The sequence below is a fragment of the Poromitra crassiceps genome (assembly GCF_964638095.1).
Source record: "Poromitra crassiceps genome assembly, chromosome: 8".
In the NCBI taxonomy this organism is placed as follows: Eukaryota; Metazoa; Chordata; class Actinopteri; order Beryciformes; family Melamphaidae; genus Poromitra; species Poromitra crassiceps.
This window is the reverse complement of record NC_139629.1, coordinates 11,365,708-11,390,096: the sequence shown is the minus strand read 5'-3', so window position 1 is coordinate 11,390,096 and position 24,389 is coordinate 11,365,708. Positions and strand designations below refer to the sequence as shown.

The following is a 24,389-nucleotide window of genomic DNA, read 5'->3' as shown; positions in this document are numbered from 1 at the left end:
TGAAGCCTACCTGTGTGCGGTGACTTTCCTTCAACTACTCATATATATATATATATATATATATATATATATATATATATATATATATATATATATATACATATCCCTACATCTGATATTCAAATTCATCACATCTCCCTCTCTCCCTAACTTTTTCTGATCTTTTCTCCATTCCTTTCTCTCTGTGGAAAAATCCACCTGTCTGTCCCTCTTTTTCCTCTGGCAGCTGTGGCTGCTGCAGCATCTCTAGTTATTAACCACCCTGGCCTTGGGTTCCCCAGAGGGATACTGGGAGCCATGAGTATTTATGAGGGTGCACACTGTAATCTCCTACCTGGGGCAGTACGTCCTCTCCTCTCCCATCCCCATGACTGGGTGACCCGTGGGAGACACTGTTGGATGGGCAGGTCTGAGGCTGCGACCTGACAGCCGAGCAAAATGACATGACAGCACTGAAAGAGGGATGGGAAGGAGGAGAAGGAGAGGGATGACTAAGACTGGAGACACACCAGAGCTGTGCCAGAGGTTTGTGTCGGAGAAGGTAAGAGGTTAGAGCCCATTTAGTACTGAATGTTTAGATTTCCCTCAATCATTTGACAATGTATCCCTTGAATTGAATGAATGAATTTTCTTGAATTATATATAGTGATCACCTTGGGACAGGTCAAATTGATCACTATAAGCGGTTGATCACTATAATCATGATCACTATAAGCGGATTCCACTGTGTGTGTGTGTGTGTGTGTGTGTGTGTGTGACAGTGTATATATGTGTGTGTGTGTGTGTGTGTGTGTGTGTGTGTGTGTGTGTGTGTGTGTGTGTGTGTGTGTGTGTGTGTGTGTGTGTGTGTGTGTGTGTGTGTGTGTGTGTGTGTGTGTGTGTGTGTGTGTGTGTGTGTGTGCGTGCGTGTGCCTGAAAATGAGAACTCTGTAGCAGCTCTAAGACTGGACGTTTAGTCCATTTGAATGACAAGCGACCGGGACAACGGAGCAACAGTTGTTACTCAATTTGTTTAGCCCTTTTGATGCAGTACTGCTGCACTGCCGTGGCAGCGGTAAAAGTTACAGTATGAGTCTACAGTCCATATAATAGAAAACAATACCAACTTCGGATTACTAAAAGTTGATCTTCACACTTTAGATAAAGTTAATTGCCCTCGATTAGTTAAGATACTATTATGCTAAAGCATTAGCTTGTGCACCAGTCAGAGCTATCTATCAGATATACAGTACACCAATTTTGGTATCCTCTCCTCAGAGATTGGGTAAGGTGACCAATGGGATAAATTCCCCAAAAGACAGGGAATTCCTTTTAAAAACATTATTATTATTATTATTATTATTATTATTATTATTATTATTATTATTATCCTCTAATACCCCTTTAAGTGTGTGAAGTGTGACACAACATCTTTGTCTAATCGTCTAGTGATAGAGACAAAAAAAAAATGAAATCCATTATTGCTTCTTCTGACACACATTTACAAAACGGACTAGCACTTCAAAACTCTTCTAGTGTGTCCCCAGCCTGAGGGAGGCAGGGAGCAGATGACATGGGGAAAGGATACATCCGTATGCCGCCTGATCGGGAGCCGATGGCCACAAGCTTCTGCACGGGGTCGAAGGCCAAAGCCGTGGGCTGGTAAGGGAAGCCATGACGCACCGTCTGCAAGGCAAAAACACACAGCAGCTCAGGTTAAAAACCGAACATGGTTATGGTAATTAAAGCGTTTCTCGTGCACATTTCTCCCCTTAGATAAATCAATGTTTTTCTGCCTGCCAGACCTTATGAGCTTCTATCTGGTCAATTCAATTGAAATTTGACAATCCAAATGAATGAGAAATTCACTTCCTGGAACCGGAACTGCGAAAAATTGTACGGTCACTGTTGAGCTCTATAGGCTTTTCACAGCAACCATTTTGAGGTGGCAAAGCAGGAAGTAAAGCAGGTGTAACTAATAGGGCCCTGGCACTGGAACACCTACATGGAATGGAACCATCATTAATGGTACTAGCTTGCTAGCTAGCATTGTTGTTGTTGTTGTTGTTGTTGTTGTTGTTGTTGTTGTTGTTTCACGGCAACGGAGGCATTTGAGAGCGGACACTCTCAAAAAGGGATTTCCCTTCGCTGCGACTGACATGGTCGGATCCCATGACAGAGCTTATAGAGCTGAACAGTCACGTGACATTCTTGCCCCGGAAGAGAGTTCCCCATTCATTTCTCCATATACATTTTGAAAAATCCTTATATAACGAGTTTGCTGGAACCAAGCTTGACCATGAGTGACCATAAAACATTTCAGTAGGAGCAAAAACAAAAAATAACAACATTCCCCGTCTTTATTTTTAGTTTTTTTTTTGCTCCAACTGAAGTGTTTTACGGTCACTCACGATGCTGCTTCCAGTGAGTCAGACTATTAAGCACTCATGCAGCACACTGATTAGCACAGTTGTCAAGCAAGTGTGACACTTAATTATCCTACTGCCCGGACCTGCGTTGTCACCATAGTAATTAACCCTTAAAATGCCATAGTTGCCATTTCATGTGCAGCCAAATTACCATAGCAAACAGTGGAAAGACTGTTCAGTCCATTCAAGGTCTGTGGTCACTACACAGTATGTGATTCCTCTCTGACCTGTGTTCTCCTTTTAACACAATCATTCACCGCAGGGTAGGAGTCAATTCACTTTCAGTTTACTCAATCAATATAATAGCAACATAATATAAGATGCCTTACAGTGAATATTCTAAAGTAGTGGAAGGCCCGGACCAGAAGTCTTTCCTCAAACCTCAAAACTCCACCCCTACCTCCGTCTAAAGCCTCCCAGGCAGGAGTGTTATACCCGGAAAAGAGACACAGGCAGACGTTCCATGTATTTCTGACTTTGTTTTGTTTATTTCTGGCTTCGTAATGAAATGTTTTCGAATAATCCCTAGGCTGCAAACTCATTTAGACTATGCAGATGGAAGTGGTTTCTGACGAGAGTAATGTTAGCATTAGTGAGAGGCTGTGTTCCCTAACCCTAACCCCAAGACGATGCCTCTAACTTGGCCACAACCTTTCTGGAGCGCCTGCTCCAGAAATGATGCAGCGATGCGTGCCTCGATTTGGGTGTCTGAGGGGGGGGGGGGGGGGGGGGGGGGTAGAGCTGACTGTCATCGGCACAGCAGTGATAAGAGAAGCCATGAGATATGAGATCACATGGCCAAGAGATCTGATATAGAGAAGGAATAGCAAGGGGCCCAGGACTTAGCTAAGAGCACATGATCTGGATAGGGATCCTCGCCATAAGATCTGGTATGAGCGGTTAGAGAGATAGGAAGCAAACCAGGAGTGTGCAGATCCTGAGATACCTATGTCAGAGAGAATGGAGAGAAGGATTTGGTGGTTAACTGTATCAAAGCAGCAGACAAGTCAAGGAGGACAAGGACAGAGGAGAGGGATGAGGCCTTAGCATAGCGTGCCTTAGCGTGTGAGTAGGAGCTGAGCAAGATTAAAAGATTCAACCAGACACATACAGTAAATTCACTCACAAGAGGCTTAGAGGAATCGCAAACATGAATGGTATTTGAAAGAAAGTCCACAAATTGTGAAATAAAGTCTTTATGTATTCTTGCTGATTAAAAGGGGCCTACTTTAATTAATTGCACCTGGAAGTTGGAGAAATGATCAGAGTCTAATAGGCCACAATTAAAATGCTTCTTAAACACAACGGCTAGACCCCCACTGTGTCTGGAGTTAAGACCCCCACTGTGTCTAGAGTTAGCTGTGCTAAAATGTTACAGGACAGAGTTCAATCATTAGAGCAAGCTCACCAACGTGAAGCCAAGTTTCCGTCACCAGAAAGAAATCCACAGTGAAAAACTAAGAATAAAAGTCTTATTGGAGAGGGGGGGAAGACCAAAGTGCCACTAAAAATTAAGGGGTCAGAAAATGCATTGTAGCCTATGTTATTTTCTTACCCTGGTGTGGCCCTATACAGAGAGTTAGAGACACAAACACATTTAATATAGGCCTAATAAAGACAAATGGATTTTGGGGGATTTGAAAGCGGATAAATACGTATTTCCAGAACTAGAACTCGCATACGCAGCTCAGCTGCTGCGTGGCTTCGCCTGCCCTATTGGCGCACGCGAACTTCGCGAAGTGTCTCCCTCTCTCTCTCTCCCTCCCTCAGTCTCTCTCCCCCTCCCTCAGTCTCTCCCCCTCTCCCACAGTCTCTCTCGTGTGTGTGTGTGTCTGTGTGTCACTGATGACATAATCAGTGATGTCACAATGTCACAATGCCTATGTATGACATCATTGATGACATCACCAATGACATCAGTGATGTCACTATCAGTTGCCCCAATTGCTCAACTGACATCACTGATGATATCACTTATGACATCATCAGTGATTTATGACATCAGAGATGTCCCACATACTCCCTTTTATATTAGGTAAAATGAAAATAAAATTTAAATCTAACACTGGTTTGTACTGAAAGTTGCTCTAGGAAAAATTCATGGGGGACATTTGGAAAGATGAGACATTTAATTTGCAAAATTCAAAACACACTTCCATGGTAGAAGGACAATGTGTTTATGCGTATATATACAGTCAATGGTTTATGCACTACCCAACATGTAGGCCTCCCCAACCACAGCCAGCTTTGTTCGTCTGAATTATTGTACCAGGGTCTCTGTCCTTTCATCAATAATTCACAGGCATGAATTTGGAGCAGCAATAGAGAGAGATAGAGGGCTTGTGGTTACCCCGCTAGCCGGGCGCTTCTCGCTCATACTGAGCATTAGTGCCTGGTGAACGTCAACGCATTTCCCATCAAACAATTGTGCCGCTCTCACATCTACTGTAGGTATAAAAAGCAACCCTTACCTGAGCCAAACACGTGAAGTGAAGACGCTATCCGATGCCCAACATCCTCTTCTTTTAAATACATATAGTGGCCTCTTCCAAATTGTTGCATAAAATCCACTTTTCTGTCTTTGAAAAACCAAAAATGTAGGTGCAATACCATTCCGGAAGTGTGGGGGGCATTAGTGAGTATACAGTGAGTAAACAGTGAGTCGTTCCGGGTCAATGATTTTCGGTTTTTCAAAGACAGAAAAGTGGATTTTATGCAACAATTTGGAAGAGACCACTATATGTATTTAAATGTAATGTAATATGTTAGATATTGTTTGATGGGAAATGCGTTGACGTTCGCTGGGCGCTAATGCTCAGTATGAGCGAGAAGGGCTCGGCTAGCGGGGTAAGGCTAGCGGGGTAAGGCTAGCGGGGTAAGGCTAGTGGGGTAAGGCTAGTGGGGTAAGGCTAGCGGGGTAAGGCTAGCGAGGTAAGGCTAGCGGGGTAAGGCTAGCGAGGTAAGGCTAGTGGGGTAAGGCTAGTGGGGTAAGGCTAGCGGGGTAAGGCTAGCGAGGTAAGGCTAGCGAGGTAAGGCTAGTGGGGTAAGGCTAGCGGGGTAAGGCTAGCGGGGTAAGGCTAGTGGGGTAAGGCTAGCGGGGTAAGGCTAGCGAGGTAAGGCTAGCGGGGTAAGGCTAGCGGGGTAAGGCTTGCGGGGTAAGGCTAGCGGGGTAAGGCTAGCGAGGTAAGGCTAGCGAGGTAAGGCTAGCGGCTTGTGGCTGAATGAGGTGGTTATAAAACACAGACAGAGATAAATCACTTGGCGGTGATCACAGCACCTGGAGGAGCAGGAGGAACAACACGAGGTCCTTCATCTAAGAGCTCTGTGTGTGTGTGTGTGTGTGTGTGTGTGTGTGTGTGTGTGTGTGTGTGTGTGTGTGTGTGTGTGTGTGTGTGTGTCTGTGTGTGTGTGTGTGTGTGTTTGTATGTGTTTGTACTGTATGCATATATTATACTGTGTATTTGTATGTCTTTGAACTATGTCTATCACCTGGCTGCCTGCTTCAGCCTTGAGCCAAATAGTAAATTCTATTCCACACCATTTAATGTTTTATTATAATATGTACATACTGTTGTATGTACATATTGCATATTGTGAGTATGCTTTATTGTAACATCAATCTGCCCCTAGGGACTATAGATGTAGTTTCTGGCTAAAATCTGTATTTTCTGGCTAAAATCTGACATTTCAAGCAAATGTTGATTAATGTGCATTGTCCCTGTTTAAATAAATAAATAAATAAATAAATAAATAAATAAGTGGAACAAATGAGAGAGTCAACATATATATTTTCATTCTGGCAGCCTGCTATATTACCTATTATTAAAGGCCAGCAGACTGGGGGGGGGGGGGCTCATAGTAACCTACCAGAGTCTGACCTCTAGATACACACATATCTCACATAATCTGTGACTCAACTAATATACACACAGCAGGGTCCTAGCTAGATCTCCCCATGACTGCATAAGCTAAAGTGTGCCTTGCATACCAATGAAGACTACACACAATAGAGGTAATAGATGAGACGCGAACTGTAAACCTATCATGTACTGTATGCATTGCCATGGAATCTCAATTCCTGCTTTATAGGACAATAGCGAGCATAGCCCGAAAGATGGAATATTCTTGTCATGTCACAAAGAGAATTACACTGGAGAAATAGAGTCTGCACACAAGAGATAGCTCCCATAAAACATTTATTGGTAGCCTACACCACCATGTACGTTTCGGGCACAAGCCCTTCCTCAGGCATGAAACGAGACAGAGAGACACACCTACAATACCCAATACTAACCCATTACCACCTTTTTAGAGTATTCACCTTATTCACCACGCCCACTTTTTCTCTCTTCCGCGTTCAACGCAAACGTATTTGTTCTTCCGGTTCAGCGCTAGTTGCCTTCTGTGGCTTCTGTGGTTAGCCACTAGTTAGTTATGTTATATGGCAGTAAAATGCCACTGAATGACCAAATTGATAATACATTTTAACCATTTCGAGTAACACTGTTTCCATACGGATCAACAGCGTTAGTTTGTTGTTTATAACGTGGCTATATTCATAACGTTTCTATCTCGGATGCGTTATTTCGAATCGCACATAGGTTACGCTAGTGGGTTTCAGGACGCAACAGCCTCGACTCCACTAACGTCATCTTAAGAGCACAATATTCCTGGAATGCAAGTTTAACTAAACAGTTACATATCCTCTGCATTCTACATAAAATTAAGATATTACGGGTTGTTTTATTTTGCATGTTACATACGTATTGGCCAAGATATGTTAGTTTATGGCGGAGTAATTCTGCCAGTTTAGATGCGGAGTGTGCGCAGCCATCTTGCCTGCGGAGTTTTTGGCAAGTCAAAACGGAAATACTATTACGGAATGACGTAATGCGGAAGCGTCCATGTGTGGGCAAAGAATAAGGTGAATTGGTGCCTCTAAATAATAGTTTTCCCCAGTAGTAACATTTTCCCCATTGGCTGTTTTTCTTCTTCTTGATATTGCATTTCATTATGATGGTTCACACCTGATGCTCTAGTCATGCAATATTCAAGATTATGCTCTATGGCACTGTTGTTGTTTTTTACCTGCTTGACATTGACAGTGTCTCATTCCCTCACCACAACAATCGTCATGTCATCAGAACAACCCCCACGTGTATGCCTTCAACATCCGCCCAATACCCATTTCCTCGAAACTTCAAAACAAAAGCACCTGAACATCGTCCTGTTTAAAGGCTGGCTCAGACTACAGGAGGTTTGTTAAATCGGTTAGGATTTTCAAACTCCTGTAGTCTGAGCCTAGCTTAACAAAAGATCTCTCCACAATAAAAGTCTTATTCTCAATGAATTTATCACAGACAAAAAAGCTGGATTTACTGTCTCACCGAAACTTGGCAAAAACCCCTCACTATCTATGACTAAACCAAACCACCCTTGCTGGATACTCGTACAGTACATAGAGAACCCACACACTGAGGGCCGGGGAAGAGGAACTGCTGCTATAGACTGCCAAGACCACTCTCCATCCCTGCTGCACCATCTTTTGAACACCTGACCTCCTGACCCTAAACTTCTACTCAGTGCTTTCATCTACCGCCCTCCCAAACCCAACCCCTCTTTCCTATCGGGCCTCTCATAATTCAGAATTCATCACACAACTGTCTACAATTTCATCATCTGTTTTGCTCTGAGGTGATTTTAACATTCACATTGACATCCCCAGACTGCAAAAGTGCAATAGATCTTTTGGACATACCCACCCACAGCCGTGGACACATCTTGGAGCTGGTTTGTTCCACCAGCCTCCACATCAACAATATTTCCAACATGATGACCTCGCCATCTCCGACCATCTGGCCATCATCCTGGACATCAACATTCCCACCCCCCAACCCAAACAAGATCACACAATAACCTCCCACCCTCTCCTCTCAACATCACCAAAAAGTCATTTTTACACCGCCGTAACATTGCACGACTTCAGCCCACCCTCTCTCCTGAGCTGCAGAAACACTCATCCATGCCTTCATCGCCTCCAGATTAGACTATTGTAACAGCATTATTTACGGCCTCCCTCCCACTGTTCTCCAAAAACTACAACATGTTCAGAACTCAGCTGCCCGGTTCTCACCCACTCCAGAGAACACATCACACCCATCCTTCAACACCTTCACTGGCTCCCAATACAGCACCAAATTCACTTCAAGATCCTCCTCCTCATCACATACAAAAATCTCAGAAATCTCACTCCCTCATACCTGACAGTTTCTCCATCACCACTCCCCCACTCGTCACCTCCGATCAGCTGATGCCAACCTTCTGACCCCAATCACCAGGACCAAGCATGGCACCTTGGGGGACAGAGCCTTTGCCATCGTTGCCATGGCCCGTGACCCTCTGGAATTCCCTCCCGCCGAACATCCCAAACTCAGACTCACTCTCTTCTTTCAAAAACCAACTCAAAACCCACCGTTTCAAAAAAGCCTACAATACTGTACCTGACTCTCACTGCCTCCCTAGAACTGAAATTCATACGTCTACCATCCTCTCTCACTTTGTAACTTTTGTACTTGTATTTTCTGTATCTGTGCATGTTTTTATGTATATTATGTTTATCTGTTAAGCTGTAAAGCGTCTTTGAGTACTTACAAAGTCCTATCAATTATTATTATTACTATTGAGCTTTGTAAAAAAAAATATGTGTAATTATTCAACTACTGTATATTATTATGCATTTTCACTGTGCACTATATGGTTTATCACATGACTTGTCAGGTGAGCCCCTGGGAAGGGTATTTGTAGGTGTGTCTCTCTGTCTTGTTTCATGTCTGAGTAGCCTGTGCCTGAAACGTTAGGCTACCAATAAATGTTTCATGGGAGCTACCGGTATCTAGTGTGTGAACTCTATTTTTCCAGGTCTACTCACACCCCTGTCCAGCACATATTTGTCATGTTTTTCTCTCATGTAGTCCTGCATGCAGGGCGGACGTATCTCCACAAACGTAAGTCGTAGAGACTCACGGATACGGCATTGGATTCGGTGTGAAAAAATACATATACTCCTTTAAATGCATCGCGATCTGACCTTCCGTTTCCCAGAAAATGTCAACATTTCTCTGATTGGATAGTGGGAGGTCGACGCCAATTTTTATCCAATCAGAGAATTGTTGACATTTTCTGGGAAACGGAGGGTCAGATCGCAATGCCATTCAAAAACTACATCTATTTTTTCACCCCGAATCCAACGCTGCCATCCCTGAGTCTCTACGACTTACGGTGGTGGAGATACGTCCACCCTGCATGCAGGGCTACAGGAGAGAGATAGAGGACAGCGGGGGGTGGGGGGTTCCAAGTTACTGACCAAACGCTATTTCAGTGATTGCTGTCAGAATATAGAGTCATTTAACACTTATTTTAACACAAAAACATCGCTGAATGCAGCTTTAAGTGAAATGGACAAAAAGCTGCTTGTGTTAAATGCATGATTAATAGCTCCCAGCCACAAACTGATATAGATGACAAGCAGGGGAGGGTAAAAATCAATGATGCGTGTTTGGTGTATTCAAGCAGTAAATTGTACGACATTGTAGCATTACTGCCTGTGCCGCTATTTAATCGGAATACTAGTGTGGCTAGTTGGTACTGTACTGGAAAAAGCCTAACTTCACAAAGTCATAATGCAGAGGTTGGATGCAAAAAGAGGATTTCATATTATAAACATTCTCAGAGCATAAGATGGATAGAACAGTCATTCCCATTCAAATCAACGTTTGTGGATGATCAGAGCAGCCGTACGTACACTCCCTTTGAGTCTGTAATTAGTCCATAATGTTAAAGTATACACAACAATGCATATGACAAATAATTCAACTCTCTGCAAGCAAATCACAATTGGCACCACTACTACTAATGTTACTATGTGAACTGAAAATAGATAACTGTCATTATTGATTTATGATGTTTATTTATGATGCACAAATTATTCTATGCTGTATTTACTGTAGGGTCACACAATAGTAAATGGTATGCTAAAGATGGGGGAGAAACTATCTGGGAACCTATCAGTCTGACAGCTAATAAGGGCTAATGTACACCGCATCCGGAAACAGATGCGGTGCCGCTCCGGTACGGCTGTGAACAGACCCACACTCATGTAATCTGTCAGACGTATGCGGGATCCCACAAAAATAGAACAGGTGCGTAATTTTTCCGTACCGCATGTATCGCCAATCAATTAACATGGGCGAGAGTCGATCCGGCAGTTTTTCCGGCTCCGCAACGCAGCCGTAAGTTAGGCATCACATGCCTGTAAGACTCTGTGACACAGGGCCCATATTTCAGGGTTTCCACTGTAGAGCGGACGTCCCGCACCTTCAGTCATTGTTTACAGTCCGACGACGTCTCATGCAGCTATTTATTATGATGATGATTAGCTGGAATGGCTTCTGGACCAACACCTACAATGGATTAGCTCCATCTCCATTCTCGCGTTAATTAGACTGGAAACAATGACTGCGGCGCACGGAAGCGGAAGTCTTGCACGGACGTCCACTCTATAGCGGAAACCTTGAAATATCTAAATGTGTCTTTTTAGTCATCAGACTGATAGACTCCGAGTGCCCCGATTGGGAGAGAAACCTTTTCACAGGCTCAGCACAGCATTGAAACGTATTTCCTGATTTACCATTTCTCTTTTTTTCTAGGCACAGAAATGGCTCCAAAGGCAAACGGTATAAAAACCTGTTTTTGTATTTCTTTCTGCAGCAGGGTACAGCCAGTGCCCTGCTGCAATTTCCCTGTTAGACAACCAGGAAATCACACGTACATTTATGTTTTGGGGATGTTTGTTTTTTTCTTCTCACCAGCACTGAACACACAACATCATGAATAATCAACTATTCTAACCATCTAATAATCTCTAACACATCATCAGTCACTATGCCTTTGGGGGAGCGTAGACTGAATAAATTACTTCTCCATATCCATTTGTGCCATCCTGAACTTTTTATATTGTTATTATCATCTTGTCTTATCGTCTGTTTTATGACCCATCACCATGGTGTGTAGACACATTCTTGTGAACTCCGGAACTATAGCCTATAGACACACATGGGGACACACTTCATTTTGGGATCCATAGAACACTGTATGTAATCATGTGTGTGTACACACACACACACACACACACACACACACACACACACACACACACACACACACGAACACCCCCAGGTCTTGCCACCAGGCCCCCTCATATCCTGCAGCCTGACTCTGGTGCACCCTCTCTGGGCTACAGATGGGGCCAGAGAGCCCCCTCCCCTCCCACAGGGCAGAACCATTAAAAATACATGCAGTACAAGAGAGCCAGGGAGTGGATGAAAAATGCATTTACCGTGGTGAATCTCAGAGCTGCTCATACATATTTCAAGGCCTCTAAAGCCATTTCTCTCTCTCTTTGTGGGTATGTGTTTTGTGTGTGTGTGTGTGTGTGTGTGTGTCTGTCTGTCTGTCTGTCTGTGTGTGTGTGTGTGTGTGTGTGTGTGTGTGTGTGTGTGTGTGTGTGTGTGTGTGTGTGTGTGTGTGTGTGTGTGTGTGTGTGTGTGTGTGTGTGTGTGTGTGTGTGTGTGTGTGTGTGAGAGAGAGAGAGAGAGAGAGAGAGAGAGAGAGAGAGAGAGAGAGAGAGAGAGAGAGAGAGAGAGAGAAGGGAAAGAGAGAGGCTGTAAACATGGCCAGGGCCAGTCTTACATCTCAAGATTTTATTGGATCTCTTGGAGACATATATGACATCTATCTATCTACCGTACCTATCTATCTATCTATCTATTTATCTATCTATCTATCTATCTATCTATCTATCTATCTATCTGTAACAGCTTTTAGCTAAGCTGTTACTGCCCTGTGAGGTAAAAGTGATCATGGTTTTGAAAAGTTTATTTAATTAAACTGAAATGTGATATTGTATAGGTTAAGTGTGAATGTATTGCATTTTCTGTTTTTATCTTATTTGCATTGCATAGTGTAATGGTTGTATACATTTTCTATAATCTATCAAGATTGTGTATGGCGTTATAATAATTACTTGGCCTATACTCACACCAATTGGCCAAAATGTCCAAATGTTTTTGATTGTGCCAATATTGGATGGTTTGCCTCTTCTTACAAAATGTGATGATGTTTACTAGGGATGTCACAATATATCGTCCCACGATATATATCGCGATATCAAAACGTGACAATATGTATCATTGAGATGAAATCTCATATCGCAAGAAAAAGAAGCTGAACATGGTGGCACTGATCTGCATCTGATTGCATGCTCACTCTCCTTTTCATTGCTTTGTTTGAACAGACGAGGGACGTTACAGACACGGAGCATGAAAATGGTGAAATTACTCAAATTAGCGTGGAGGATGCCCCCTCAACTTACAAATCGATCGCAAAAAAATATCGTTAAAATATCGTATCGTATCGTTATCGTGAACCCAATATCGTGTATCGTATCGTATCGTGAACTGAGTGTATCGTGACACCCCTAATGTTTACTGTATGAATCCGTTATGCCTTTTAGTGGGAAGCCACGCCCACTTTCACACCCCGTTTTGGCCAATTTGGGTGAAAAGTTAATCACTTGTTCCTTGCCCCATGACCATGAAAAAAAATTACGATAGAGTGCCAAAAATAAAAACTGATTTAAAAAAGCGGTTTTATTTTTTTTATGTTTTGGGCCTGAGTAAAATCTTATATTGTATCTCCTGATTCGAACTATGGCTGCATCGCTTGGCTTGACCAAGTAGGACTATTTTATAAGCATTTTACGAAATGTACTTAGAAAAATGAACGGCAGATGAAATCGCTTGGTTCTTATGCTGAACGCGGAAGGGGACGTGACTTTGGCACACTATAACAGTAATACGGTAACATTAAAGACGGACGCAGATACAGCCAAGATCCAGAGGGGAGGAAACGAGATAAAGACAAAGTAAGAGATGTGGGTCATGCCTGTGACTTGAGAGATGTCCGGGATGTGCTGGTGATGTGTGGGGCTCAGCTCAGGATGCAGCATGGTTGAACTGACAGTGTGTGTTAGCACCCTTCCCTCTCTCCTCTCCCGGGCCGAGACAGGAGCTATCTTGACATGTTACACAATGTGTGACAGCCAGGGTCTTCCTCTGAGGCTGCCAAGTCTTTACATGTACCTATCCATTCATCCATCCACCTGTATATCTGCTTCTTCATCTCCTCCTGACTCCACCCTCCCTCCATCCATCCACCTGTATATCTGCTTCTTCATCTCCTCCTAACTCCACCCTCCATCCATCCACCTGTATATCTGCTTCTTCATCTCCTCCTAACTCCACCCTCCATCCATCCACCTGTATATCTGCTTCTTCATCTCCTCCTAACTCCACCCTCCCTCCATCCACCTGTATATCTGCTTCATCATCTCCTTCTGACTCCACCCTCCATCCATCCACCTGTATATCTGCTTCTTCATCTCCTCCTAACTCCACCCTCCCTCCATCCACCTGTATATCTGCTTCTTCATCTCCTCCTGACTCCACCCTCCATCCATCCACCTGTATATCTGCTTCTTCATCTCCTCCTAACTCCACCCTCCATCCATCCACCTGTATATCTGCTTCATCATCTCCTTCTGACTCCACCCTCCATCCATCCACCTGTATATCTGCTTCATCATCTCCTCCTGACTCCACCCTCCATCCATCCACCTGTATATCTGCTTCATCATCTCCTTCTGACTCCACCCTCCATCCATCCACCTGTATATCTGCTTCATCATCTCCTTCTGACTCCACCCTCCATCCATCCACCTGTATATCTGCTTCATCATCTCCTTCTGACTCCACCCTCCATCCATCCACCTGTATATCTGCTTCATCATCTCCTTCTGACTCCACCCTCCATCCATCCACCTGTATATCTGCTTCATCATCTCCTCCTGACTCCACCCTCCCTCCATCCACCTGTATATCTGCTTCATCATCTCCTTCTGACTCCACCCTCCATCCATCCACCTGTATATCTGCTTCTTCATCTCCTCCTAACTCCACCCTCCATCCATCCACCTGTATATCTGCTTCATCATCTCCTCCTAACTCCACCCTCCATCCATCCACCTGTATATCTGCTTCTTCATCTCCTTCTGACTCCACCCTCCATCCATCCACCTGTATATCTGCTTCTTCATCTCCTCCTGACTCCACCCTCCATCCATCCACCTGTATATCTGCTTCTTCATCTCCTCCTGACTCCACCCTCCATCCATCCACCTGTATATCTGCTTCTTCATCTCCTCCTGACTCCACCCTCCATCCATCCACCTGTATATCTGCTTCTTCATCTCCTCCTGACTCCACCACGTGTTATTTGTCTCTTGAGTTTTCTTCAACCCAGTCGCCAGAAAAAAAACTTTGATATTTTACATATTTTACCAGGGGTAGGCTATGTATGTAAATTTACGTTTCTAAAACGTGGCATTTTGCATCTAAAATCTGAACATAAATTTGAAACAAAACGCTGGTTAATTAGAAAACCTCGATGCCTTTCACATGTTAAACGCAAATTAAACAATTTAAGGGTTAGGGTTATGGTTTAGGTTGGGGTTAAAACTGAAAGTAAAATCACGACGTGCCTCGTTCGGGCATCAAAAACACGATCTGTTGCTTGTAAGAGGGGGACGATAAGGCTACAGGTCCACCAATCCCACCCCTTCACCCTTCGCCACCGGCAACGTACTTCAACATGGAACGCTCGTCAGACTCTATGACGTGCATGATAACATCAATATTCACGTATCTAGAAACGTGACGTGCAACCTATTTTGGTTCAGAAAAATATTTAACATTTCCCTGGATTCCAGACACGTACATTGCCGACACTTTACTCTGGGTATTGTGCTGTTTCTAATCCTACAAGACATGTTGAGCCTGAATCAGCCCTTCTCTGTTGCACTGTTTGGACAAGGTTCTCATGTAGCTCTATCTATGATGGAGCTTCATCATTATGATTCATCACATCATGTTACTCATGCTCACAGTTCTAGTCTGTAGTAAATGGGCTGCTTCTATACTATCGGCTTCTAATTAGTCCAGCAATCAGCATTGGAAACTTCCCTGCATCCAGTAATGTCCTCTGCACCAAACCTTACATATTGGGGACAGAGTGAAGCAATGGTTGTTCGCTGAATATATAGTATTATCTGGTCAATGTGACACATTGCTAGATTGGTCCTAGGCTCTCTTGATTGATTCATTTAACATTTGGCTTCCAAATAGATTGCTGGCAATTATTGCTTGATCTTTGCAAATTATCATAAAAACGATCAACTGCCAAAGTAGCTGGCAGACAATCTTAACAGACACACACAAGTAGCGCCTGGTGTTAACTTGCCTTCTTGGTGATTAACTATGGAACCTGGCTTTTTACAAGTAGTTAAGGCCAAGAAAAGCACAGATCTTCACATCTGCCCACTCCAACGAGTTGAATTTTGGCTGCTTCTGAAGCAATAATTGTGTGTGTCGTGTCAGGTAAGATTTTCTGCCAGCTACTTTAGCAGTTGATCATTTTTATGATAATTTGCAAAGATCAAGCAATAATTGCCAGCAATCTATCTGGAAGCACTTTACATAAAAAAAAAAGCTTCTATACATTGTCCTTGAAAGTGAGCACGTGTGTTTTTCAGTGGAGCAAACAAGGCAGGCTGGTGGCATTGCAGAAGCCTGACTGGATGTTCTTGAGATGGAATATGAGGGTAATTTAGACCAGACTGCCAGTCCGACCTTGAGGAAGCTTCTATACATCTATCATGTCTTTACAACAACATCTGAATAGAAGCCTCATGGACACAGAGAGGGTTTACATAAAGAGAAACCTTGTGGAGAATAACTGGAGAGGACACCTGTGATGGCCAGTGCTATTTGTCTGATTGCTTCTAGCTTCATGATGAGTGGCTCTGGATGAGAGCATTATCATCTTCACTCTAAAAGCAAGACTGTAGGTTTTACCAACCAAGCTCAATTTTTCCATCTGGCTTCCTGACAGTCATGCTCCTCACTGTATACATCATGGTCATGAACAGATACCTGAAACCATGGCTCACATCTTAAATGGTTGCCATGCATACAAAGGGCTTTACATATGTAGGCATGACAGATTAGTGGATCTGATATCAAAATATATCTCTTCTATTTTCGGGTCTTCAATATCGCTTTTTAAACATTCTTTTTTTTGTGATCAAATATTTTTTTTTTTTCTTTCAGGGGAGCAAGATATTGACATCCATTACAAGTATATGCAGATACATGTGTGAGCATAAAGATACACAGGCACATTATTCAGGTTTAAACTCGCTCTCCCCTCATAACCTCCCCGTGGCGACCCCCCCACCCCCCGATCTCATGAGACATCCACCTGTTAGTCTGACACAAAACACAAATCAACAGATGTGTGTATACGGACTGTTACAGAAGCAGCACACTATCAAATCACAGGTTGTTAAAGCATTATATTAACATGCAAAGACAAACAAAACCCTCACCCTCCCATCTCTTTTATCTTATTATATGCATCAGCCCATTGTATGATAGTGCTCTCAGTTGCACCATGCATTCTGGACACAGATAGCTCAATAACAATTATATCAAGATATGAGTTCAGCCATTGTGTGCGTGTAAGTGTGTTGCCAGCATCTTTTTGGCTGCCGTCAAACCTGCTAACGCCACACGTTTTCCAGTATATGGAAATTGGAAGTCATTTAAAAGCATAGCTTTTGGTGAACATGGAATTACAGTTCCCATCAAATCTGATAGTGTGGAGGCTGCACCTGACTCAGTCAAAAAGACGCTACATCAATACATTCCCTGTACATGTGCATAAAAGTTCCTATATGACCATCAGGACAAAGGTCACACAGTGGGGAAGAAATCATTTTCATTGTGTGGCGTTTTCTTGGCATAAGATAAGTTCTATGAATAAAGTTTAGGTGTATCTGTTGATGATCAGGGTTCTTAGAGGATTCCACCACTGACCCCCATACTTTGTTCCATAGAATAGATTCATCATCAATAGGAAGATTCAGGTCCCTAGACCATACTTGTTGAACTTGCAGGGGTTTATAAGAAGACAAAGACAACAAAGAATACAATGTAGATAGTAAGCTCTTGGTTTGACCGTCATTATCTAAAATATTATGTAAAACGTGAGGAGTGGGTTGTGTGGTCCAAGGAACACCATATATGCCTTCATAGAAGACCTTAACTCATTCTCTGCCAGGGTCATTTCGGTCTGTGTGCTCCCAGTGCCAGGATTTTGAGCATATTTCCTGATCTTCCAGGACCCACAGAATATTCTGTGCTAGGAATAAAATTACACAACATATCTCACAATAAAGCAGAGACTCTCTTCTTACCCCTTGTAAAAAACTGAAACTCTACCATGTTTCCTTGTTTAGTTACAAGCAGTGGAAGTTAGCTTGTTTTCACGAAAAATGCCCTCCTTGGGACATAAATGTGAGAAAAAGAGGTTTTTAGTGAAGGGCACCGTTTCAAGCAGAACTCTCTTTTGAGCCTTTTATTTTTTGCCTCAGTGACACATCAGACATATACAGTATTTGTTTTCCCAAATAAATAAATAAAAAATAAAAAATAAGAGAATGTATTTGAGGGAGCTGTGTCGGTCTTAGCTTGATAAAAGCATAAACAAATGAACGAACCCTTATGTGGTCACACTCACACACTCTCTCTCTCTCTCTCACACTCTCACTCACACACACACACACACACACACACACACACACAGGAATAACGAGTGCTGTAACGTTACCTGCTGTCACGTTACCTCTCATAACTAACGTTAGCACAGAAGATCACACAATAGCTACGTTAGTGCTGTAAACTTTTAAATGTTTATGTGACACATGTTTCGCCTTGGTTGCTGGGGACGGGTGTGTGACGCGGTTTGACGCGTTTGACGTATCCATGTGATTCCCCCTCCCTTGAGTGTGACAGAGAGCTCCCCTTGAGAGGGAGATCTGGCAAGAGGAAACGTGAAGCCAGTCATGCCGGCGGCATAAGTTATAAACAATGCGTGACAATTATACTCGAATGTTGTGTGTGTGATCATTTCATCTCAAACGCGATACAAAAAATAGGCTACTTTTTACCATCGTCATTGCTCTCTCCAAGTGGCACCCATTTCTCCTCCTCCGATTCATCTGTGTCACAGAACGCTGTGAAGGGGAGCCTTCGTCGCCATGGCGCTCCGTCGTGGAGCAATAACAAAAACGCTGGCGTCTTCCTCGCCATCGTCGCCAGCCGAGAACTCTGGATCGGACTCTGTTTCGACCACAGGCTCCACCCATAAATACTAAACTAGCGGGTTCCTTTTATCAATTTGACCTGAAACAATGTCACAGGCTGGGAAAGTGTCTGATGTAATGTAAACACCCAAAACATGAAAGTACGTCCGAGTACGTCTTTGGCACAGAACGCCATTGTAAAAAGTACGTCCGAGTACGTCTTTGGCAGAGAATGAGTTAACTGAAGATACAGAAAAAAGAGAAACCAGGCAGGTTATATACATTACGTAAATCATCAAAAGTGCGGAGACCATTTTCACCAAAAATGTCTTTAAAGACATGTATGCCTCTATCACTCCAAGCAGAAAAAGAAAAGGGTGCGTTCCCAGTAAGTAGTGAGTGGTTATTAAAAATTGGGCTATTCAGATGCCATTTTTGAGCCGTTTTAGATATTTTCTCTGCTGCTCGCCACACAGTGAGAAGGTAGGTTATTATAGGCCCTAGATGTAGCTTAGCTCGTTTAAGTGGAATAGCAGCATGAACCAGATCTTGTAGCCTGTGGGGGGAGGCAAGCCTCTCCTCCACAGGTCTCCAAGAGGCTGATGAGTTCGAATTGAACCATGTTGAGAGGGGACGAAGTACAAATGACCAGAAATAGTGTTTGAAATTTGGGATGGAAAGACCACCCTCAGATCTGTGCCGTTGCAGGGTAGACATCTTGAGCAGTATGAATTTGGAGACAAGTGAGTGTATTTTGTCCCAGTAATTAGTGGGAGGAGGTAGAGGTAACATTGACGAAAATAAATTAACTCGAGGCAAGATGTCCATCTTAATAATAGAGACACGGGTCTGCAATGAGTGAGGGAGGTGTGACCACCTGTCTAGGTTCGCCTCTATACGTTTAAAAATGCCATTCAAATTATTGGTAGTGATGTTGGCTAGGGATGGATAGACTTCAATTGCTTTTTAAACATTCTATTGTGAAGCCGATCATGCTCAGTCTGTGTAGTGACGATTTAGATGTGTTCTCGAATATTCCAGCTAACACTCCTGATGTTGTTGTCAATGAAACTCATAGAGAGAGGTGTTCTAGAGGTTGGCTGTACAGTACCTTTGACCACAGCCTAGAGGAGGCCTTTCTAACCAAGATGATGAAATACCAACAGCTAGAACAGACCATTTCACAGCTGGGCTACAGGTGTAAACTTCTAGTTTTCATATTTGGTAGCCTAGGTCATGTCCATAAGCTGGTTGTGAGAGGCCTTCAGATGGCTGGTCTCCCAAAGAGAAGGGCCAAGCAGTTAGCGAGATATTGTTAAATCAGAATCAGAATCAGAAAGACTTTAATGATCCCTGGGGGGAAATTGGGACAAGTTGCAGTTGCTCGCACTCAGGCATGAAATATCCACATAACACAACATAATATCTACTATTATCGGCAGCCGCTCAATATGGAGGAGGCGCTGCTTTTTGTACCCATGAAGTGGATACTGACCGCTATCTTGCATTACAGTATAACTGTATATATCAACCTGCCATGTTATCATCCTGTGTGTTTCTTATGTGTATGCATTATTATGGTTGCCGTCTGGGCACTCATGTAACTGACTGACTCCCAGCATTTGACTGCTCTATTACTGTTTATGTCCTTTGCATACTTGTATTTATGTGGACATAAATAAATATTTCAAATGTGTGTGTGTTGCTATGACTTTTTCAGCCTTTTCTCACCACACAGTTGCATTGAATATATACGGTAGACAGATCTTTGTCCACGTCCAGCTGAGTGAAATCTCCATAGAGATATATGGAAATCTCTGTCTTATCGCCTGCATGGCAGATCAGCTGCATGTGCATGCATCAACATAAAGGCTTTGTTCTTGTGGTGCGAATACAGAGCAGGCAGAACCCGGACTTTTGCAATTAAAAAAGAATACATTTATTTCATATAATTTTACACTCTAAAAGGGGGGGGAAGGGAGGTGGAACAATAGAGAGCCAAAGTGAACTTCACTTCCTGCTTCAGCACTGTACCAGGGAATTTCATCCTCCATTTATTTTCCCATAGACATTTTGTCTTATAAAAATAGTTTTACTTGGTCAAACCAAACGGTTCAGCTATATTTAGAATCGGGAGAGACCATAGAACATTTCACTCAGACCAAAACTAAAAAAAACAAACATAGAACAAATATTTTCTTTAAATCCGCATTTTCTTTTACGTTTTGGTCTGAGTGAAATGTTATGCGGTCTCTCCTGTTTCTAAATATATCTGAACCATTTGGTTTGAACAAGTAAAACTATTTTTATAAGCATTTTACGAAATGTCTATGGGGAAATAAAAGGCAGATGAAAATCTCTGGTACAGTGCTGAAGCAGGAAGTGAAGTTCACTTTGGCTCTCTATAGAGGCACAAACATCAGCTTGGTCTGTCCAAGGTGCCCCGAATTTGTAGCAATCAGCGGGAATCACGTCCTGATGACAACTCCGTGACCATCAAATCAAACTAAATTGCAACAGTCCTCAAATGCCTTGTTTTGTCCACAACCAGAAGATATTCCGTTTACTGTCATAGAGTAAAGAAACCAGGAAATATTCACATTTCAGCAGGAATCAGAGATTTTTTATGCAAACGGTTTAATCAAAATAGTTAATAGTTGACAACTAATCGATTAATCATTGCCGCTCTAATGAATACGTTGTTCACGAGAGAACAGTGGGGGGAAAGGAGCAAAGTAGAACAACAAGTCTACGGCAAGCAAGATGGGTCTAAACATGTATACCTTTGCACGTTCCTCACATAACAAACACTTTTGATAATCCGCTGATTGGTCAGAAATGTTCCAGTCTATGTATTACAGATAAGATAGTATATTACTTTATTAATCCACAGCAGCAACTGGCAGAACACCATGGAAACATAAGTACAGAAGAGAAGAGGTAATAAGATAGTAAAAATATAGAGGGGGAGAGAGCGTATAGAGGGTATGCATGTGATGTCACAGAGGCAGAAGTCACTGTGGGGTCACGCCCACTGAGTCACAGCAAGACTGAGCTTGAATGCAGTAATCAGCCTAGATAAGTGACACCTGCTGCTCAGGGAGGAACTTGACACTCGTTTTGACACTCATTCCTGATTGAGGGGGCGTGTTCCAGTGGGTGTGCATACCCTCTATAGAAAATGGTGGCCACCTACTACGACGGTGTATAAGAAATGTACAGAGTCTAATGTGATTGGTCTGTCCAAGGCTGAAATGGGTTCAATTGGCAATTATCAAATGCATTTACCGTATGTGAGAAACGCGCAGATAATAATATCTGTTTTGACCAATCTTTCTTGCCGTAGCCCTGAAACAGTAGAGCACTATAAGCTCGAATGCTGCTTGATAGTGTAGCCCAGGCATACATTAGACCTGCGTGCAGCATGTGTGTTTATGTGTTGTCTCTGTGCAACCCAGGTGTTTTTCTGTTTGCACCCCCCCCCCCCCCTTCCCCCACCAGGCTAATGTCAGCATCAGACAGCGGTGGGGGAATATTCCATTCACAGACATTCATCCATAACACTGCTTCACACAGAGCTTCACACAGAGCACCCGTCAAACAAACACGGGTAGACATGGTTTGCCACTATATGCTTGTATGGAGGTAGCCTATATTTTCCCCCAAAACAAATCGTATGTCAACTCAACATAGTCAACTGAAACACATCGTAAAAAAAGCGATTTGAAAAACCAGTCAGTTCTGTAAATCTATAAACAGGTAACCATATCACGTAGCTACCATTTGTTTACCTGGAAATATAGCTCCATATTTTAAGACTGATCTAATATTCCTTTGATCTTGTGGAGGAGCCGGAAAATAACAAATAAATCACAGCCAGGTTGTGAAGTAAATGGCGCAGGTTTCTACAGATGCCATCTGTCTGTCGAGAGGCTCAGCAAGGAGACTGGCTTTTTTTCATGCGCTCGCGCGCGCGTGTGTGTGTGCGTTCGTGTGTGTGCATGCATGTGTGTGTGTGCGTGTTTCAGGGGCTTTGAGCTGCTCTCTCCATAGCGTGCGAAAGTCTCACCATCACAACATTACTGACCCATGGGACATGAGGAAGTGAAATACTTTTGCCGTTTGTAAAAATCCTTATTTAAGGAGTTTTATACGTCTTGGACAAACCAAGCGATTCAGCTATATTCAGAATCATGAGAGAACATAGAACATTTCACTCATGTCTTGTGTGCTTTGGTGTTTGTTTGTTTTTTTCATGCCAATGTGGGAGCGTGGAGCCGGGGGAGAGAGAGACTAAAGCCCAATTTATGCTTCGTCTGCCGACACTTTTGAAACGGTCGCCGACAGAAATGAGGACTTGAGTCGACACTTGAGAGTAGTGTCTGCTACGCGCTTGACTTCCTTGTTTTGGTTTTCACTCGATTGAAATGAATGAACGTGTCTCCGCTATTTTTATCAGCCTGTCCTTGATGTATGACTTCGTGAAAATCACAAAGAACATTGTGCATTTCCCAGAGCGAGAGGAGGTGAGTTGTGTGGTTGTGTGTCGTTTATATGCAGCTGCAGTCAAGTACGTTACATCTTGCCTCCGAGGTGGTTTCACTGTGCATTCCATTCCCTCTCTTGCCGTGGCTGTCTGCAGCACTATAGCGTTCGGGTGTCATGTGACCGTTGAACGAGGGGAACATTCACTGAAGTATAAATACAACACCATGAGCAACACTTTCTTTTTTGTCTGCGACCATGTGCTGAGCGACACTTTCTAATAAGTGTAAATTAGCTTTAGGCTTCTTCTTCTTCTTCTTCTTCTGGCTTTCCGGCAGATGCCTTGCGGCACATTGCTGCCTCTCACAGTTTGATGGTCTCACTCTAGACCTGGTTCTTCTATTTCTTTCAAGTTTCCAGTGTTTCTCACTCCTCCTCAATCTTGGCTGTTGCACCTCGTCTCATGTTCCTCCGCTCCTCATCCTTCCTGAGCAACGCGCCCTCACCATCATGAAGGGGTCCTCCATTAATAGAGGCGGAAGCCATCGTCTGGTTCCTCCCTACACCGTGTGTCCACCAAATATCACATATTTAGATGAGTTAGCTGGCACAATGTATTGTCCTAAACAAATTAAAATAATCATGTGCAACATTTTGATCTCAATAAATATGTGTTTTGCTACAGTACTCTCTCTCATTGATGGTAGCAAGCATAAAAGTTGCTGTTTTAAACATCTGGTGGGTTTAACAACAACTGACTAGTTCGCATGAGCAGTAACAGCCACCATGGCTGTACAGGCAAAGAAAAGAGCGCCACCTACAACGGTATCAACAGAAAATTAAATTTTGATCAAGTATGTTTGATTGACAGAGGTGAGCTCTAGAAAGTGCAGTGCAGAAACACCACAGCAATGCACACTTGCACCGAAGTCAGTGACACAGATAAAAATATAACTTGTGGATTATCACTTTATAAAGAACTAGCAGAATACCTGTGTCGTGTACAGTATGGGGGTGCTCTTTACACTTCCTGAAAGATTCAGGAAGTGTGATTCTGATTGCACATAAAATGACATAGCTGTGGCCGAACACAATCTTTGCTCTCACAGACTTTGCAGTCTTGATATAGGATGCAGTACAGTACAGTATCGAGCGTGTTTGTTTTGAGACATTACTGT

At 43.0% G+C, this 24,389-nt stretch overlaps 1 protein-coding gene across 1 annotated transcript in view; it reads right to left on the bottom strand.

Annotated features, from left to right (window-relative positions):
* Window positions 1-24,389, bottom strand: part of stxbp5l (syntaxin binding protein 5L) — a gene marked incomplete at both ends in the record, with an annotated part of 240,189 nt that overhangs the window by 197,078 nt on the left and 18,722 nt on the right. Inside the window, one exon of the mRNA XM_083641646.1 lies at window positions 1,568-1,665. Coding sequence (XP_083497772.1) covers window positions 1,568-1,665 — 98 coding nt within the window. The remainder of the gene's footprint in view (window positions 1-1,567; window positions 1,666-24,389) is intronic.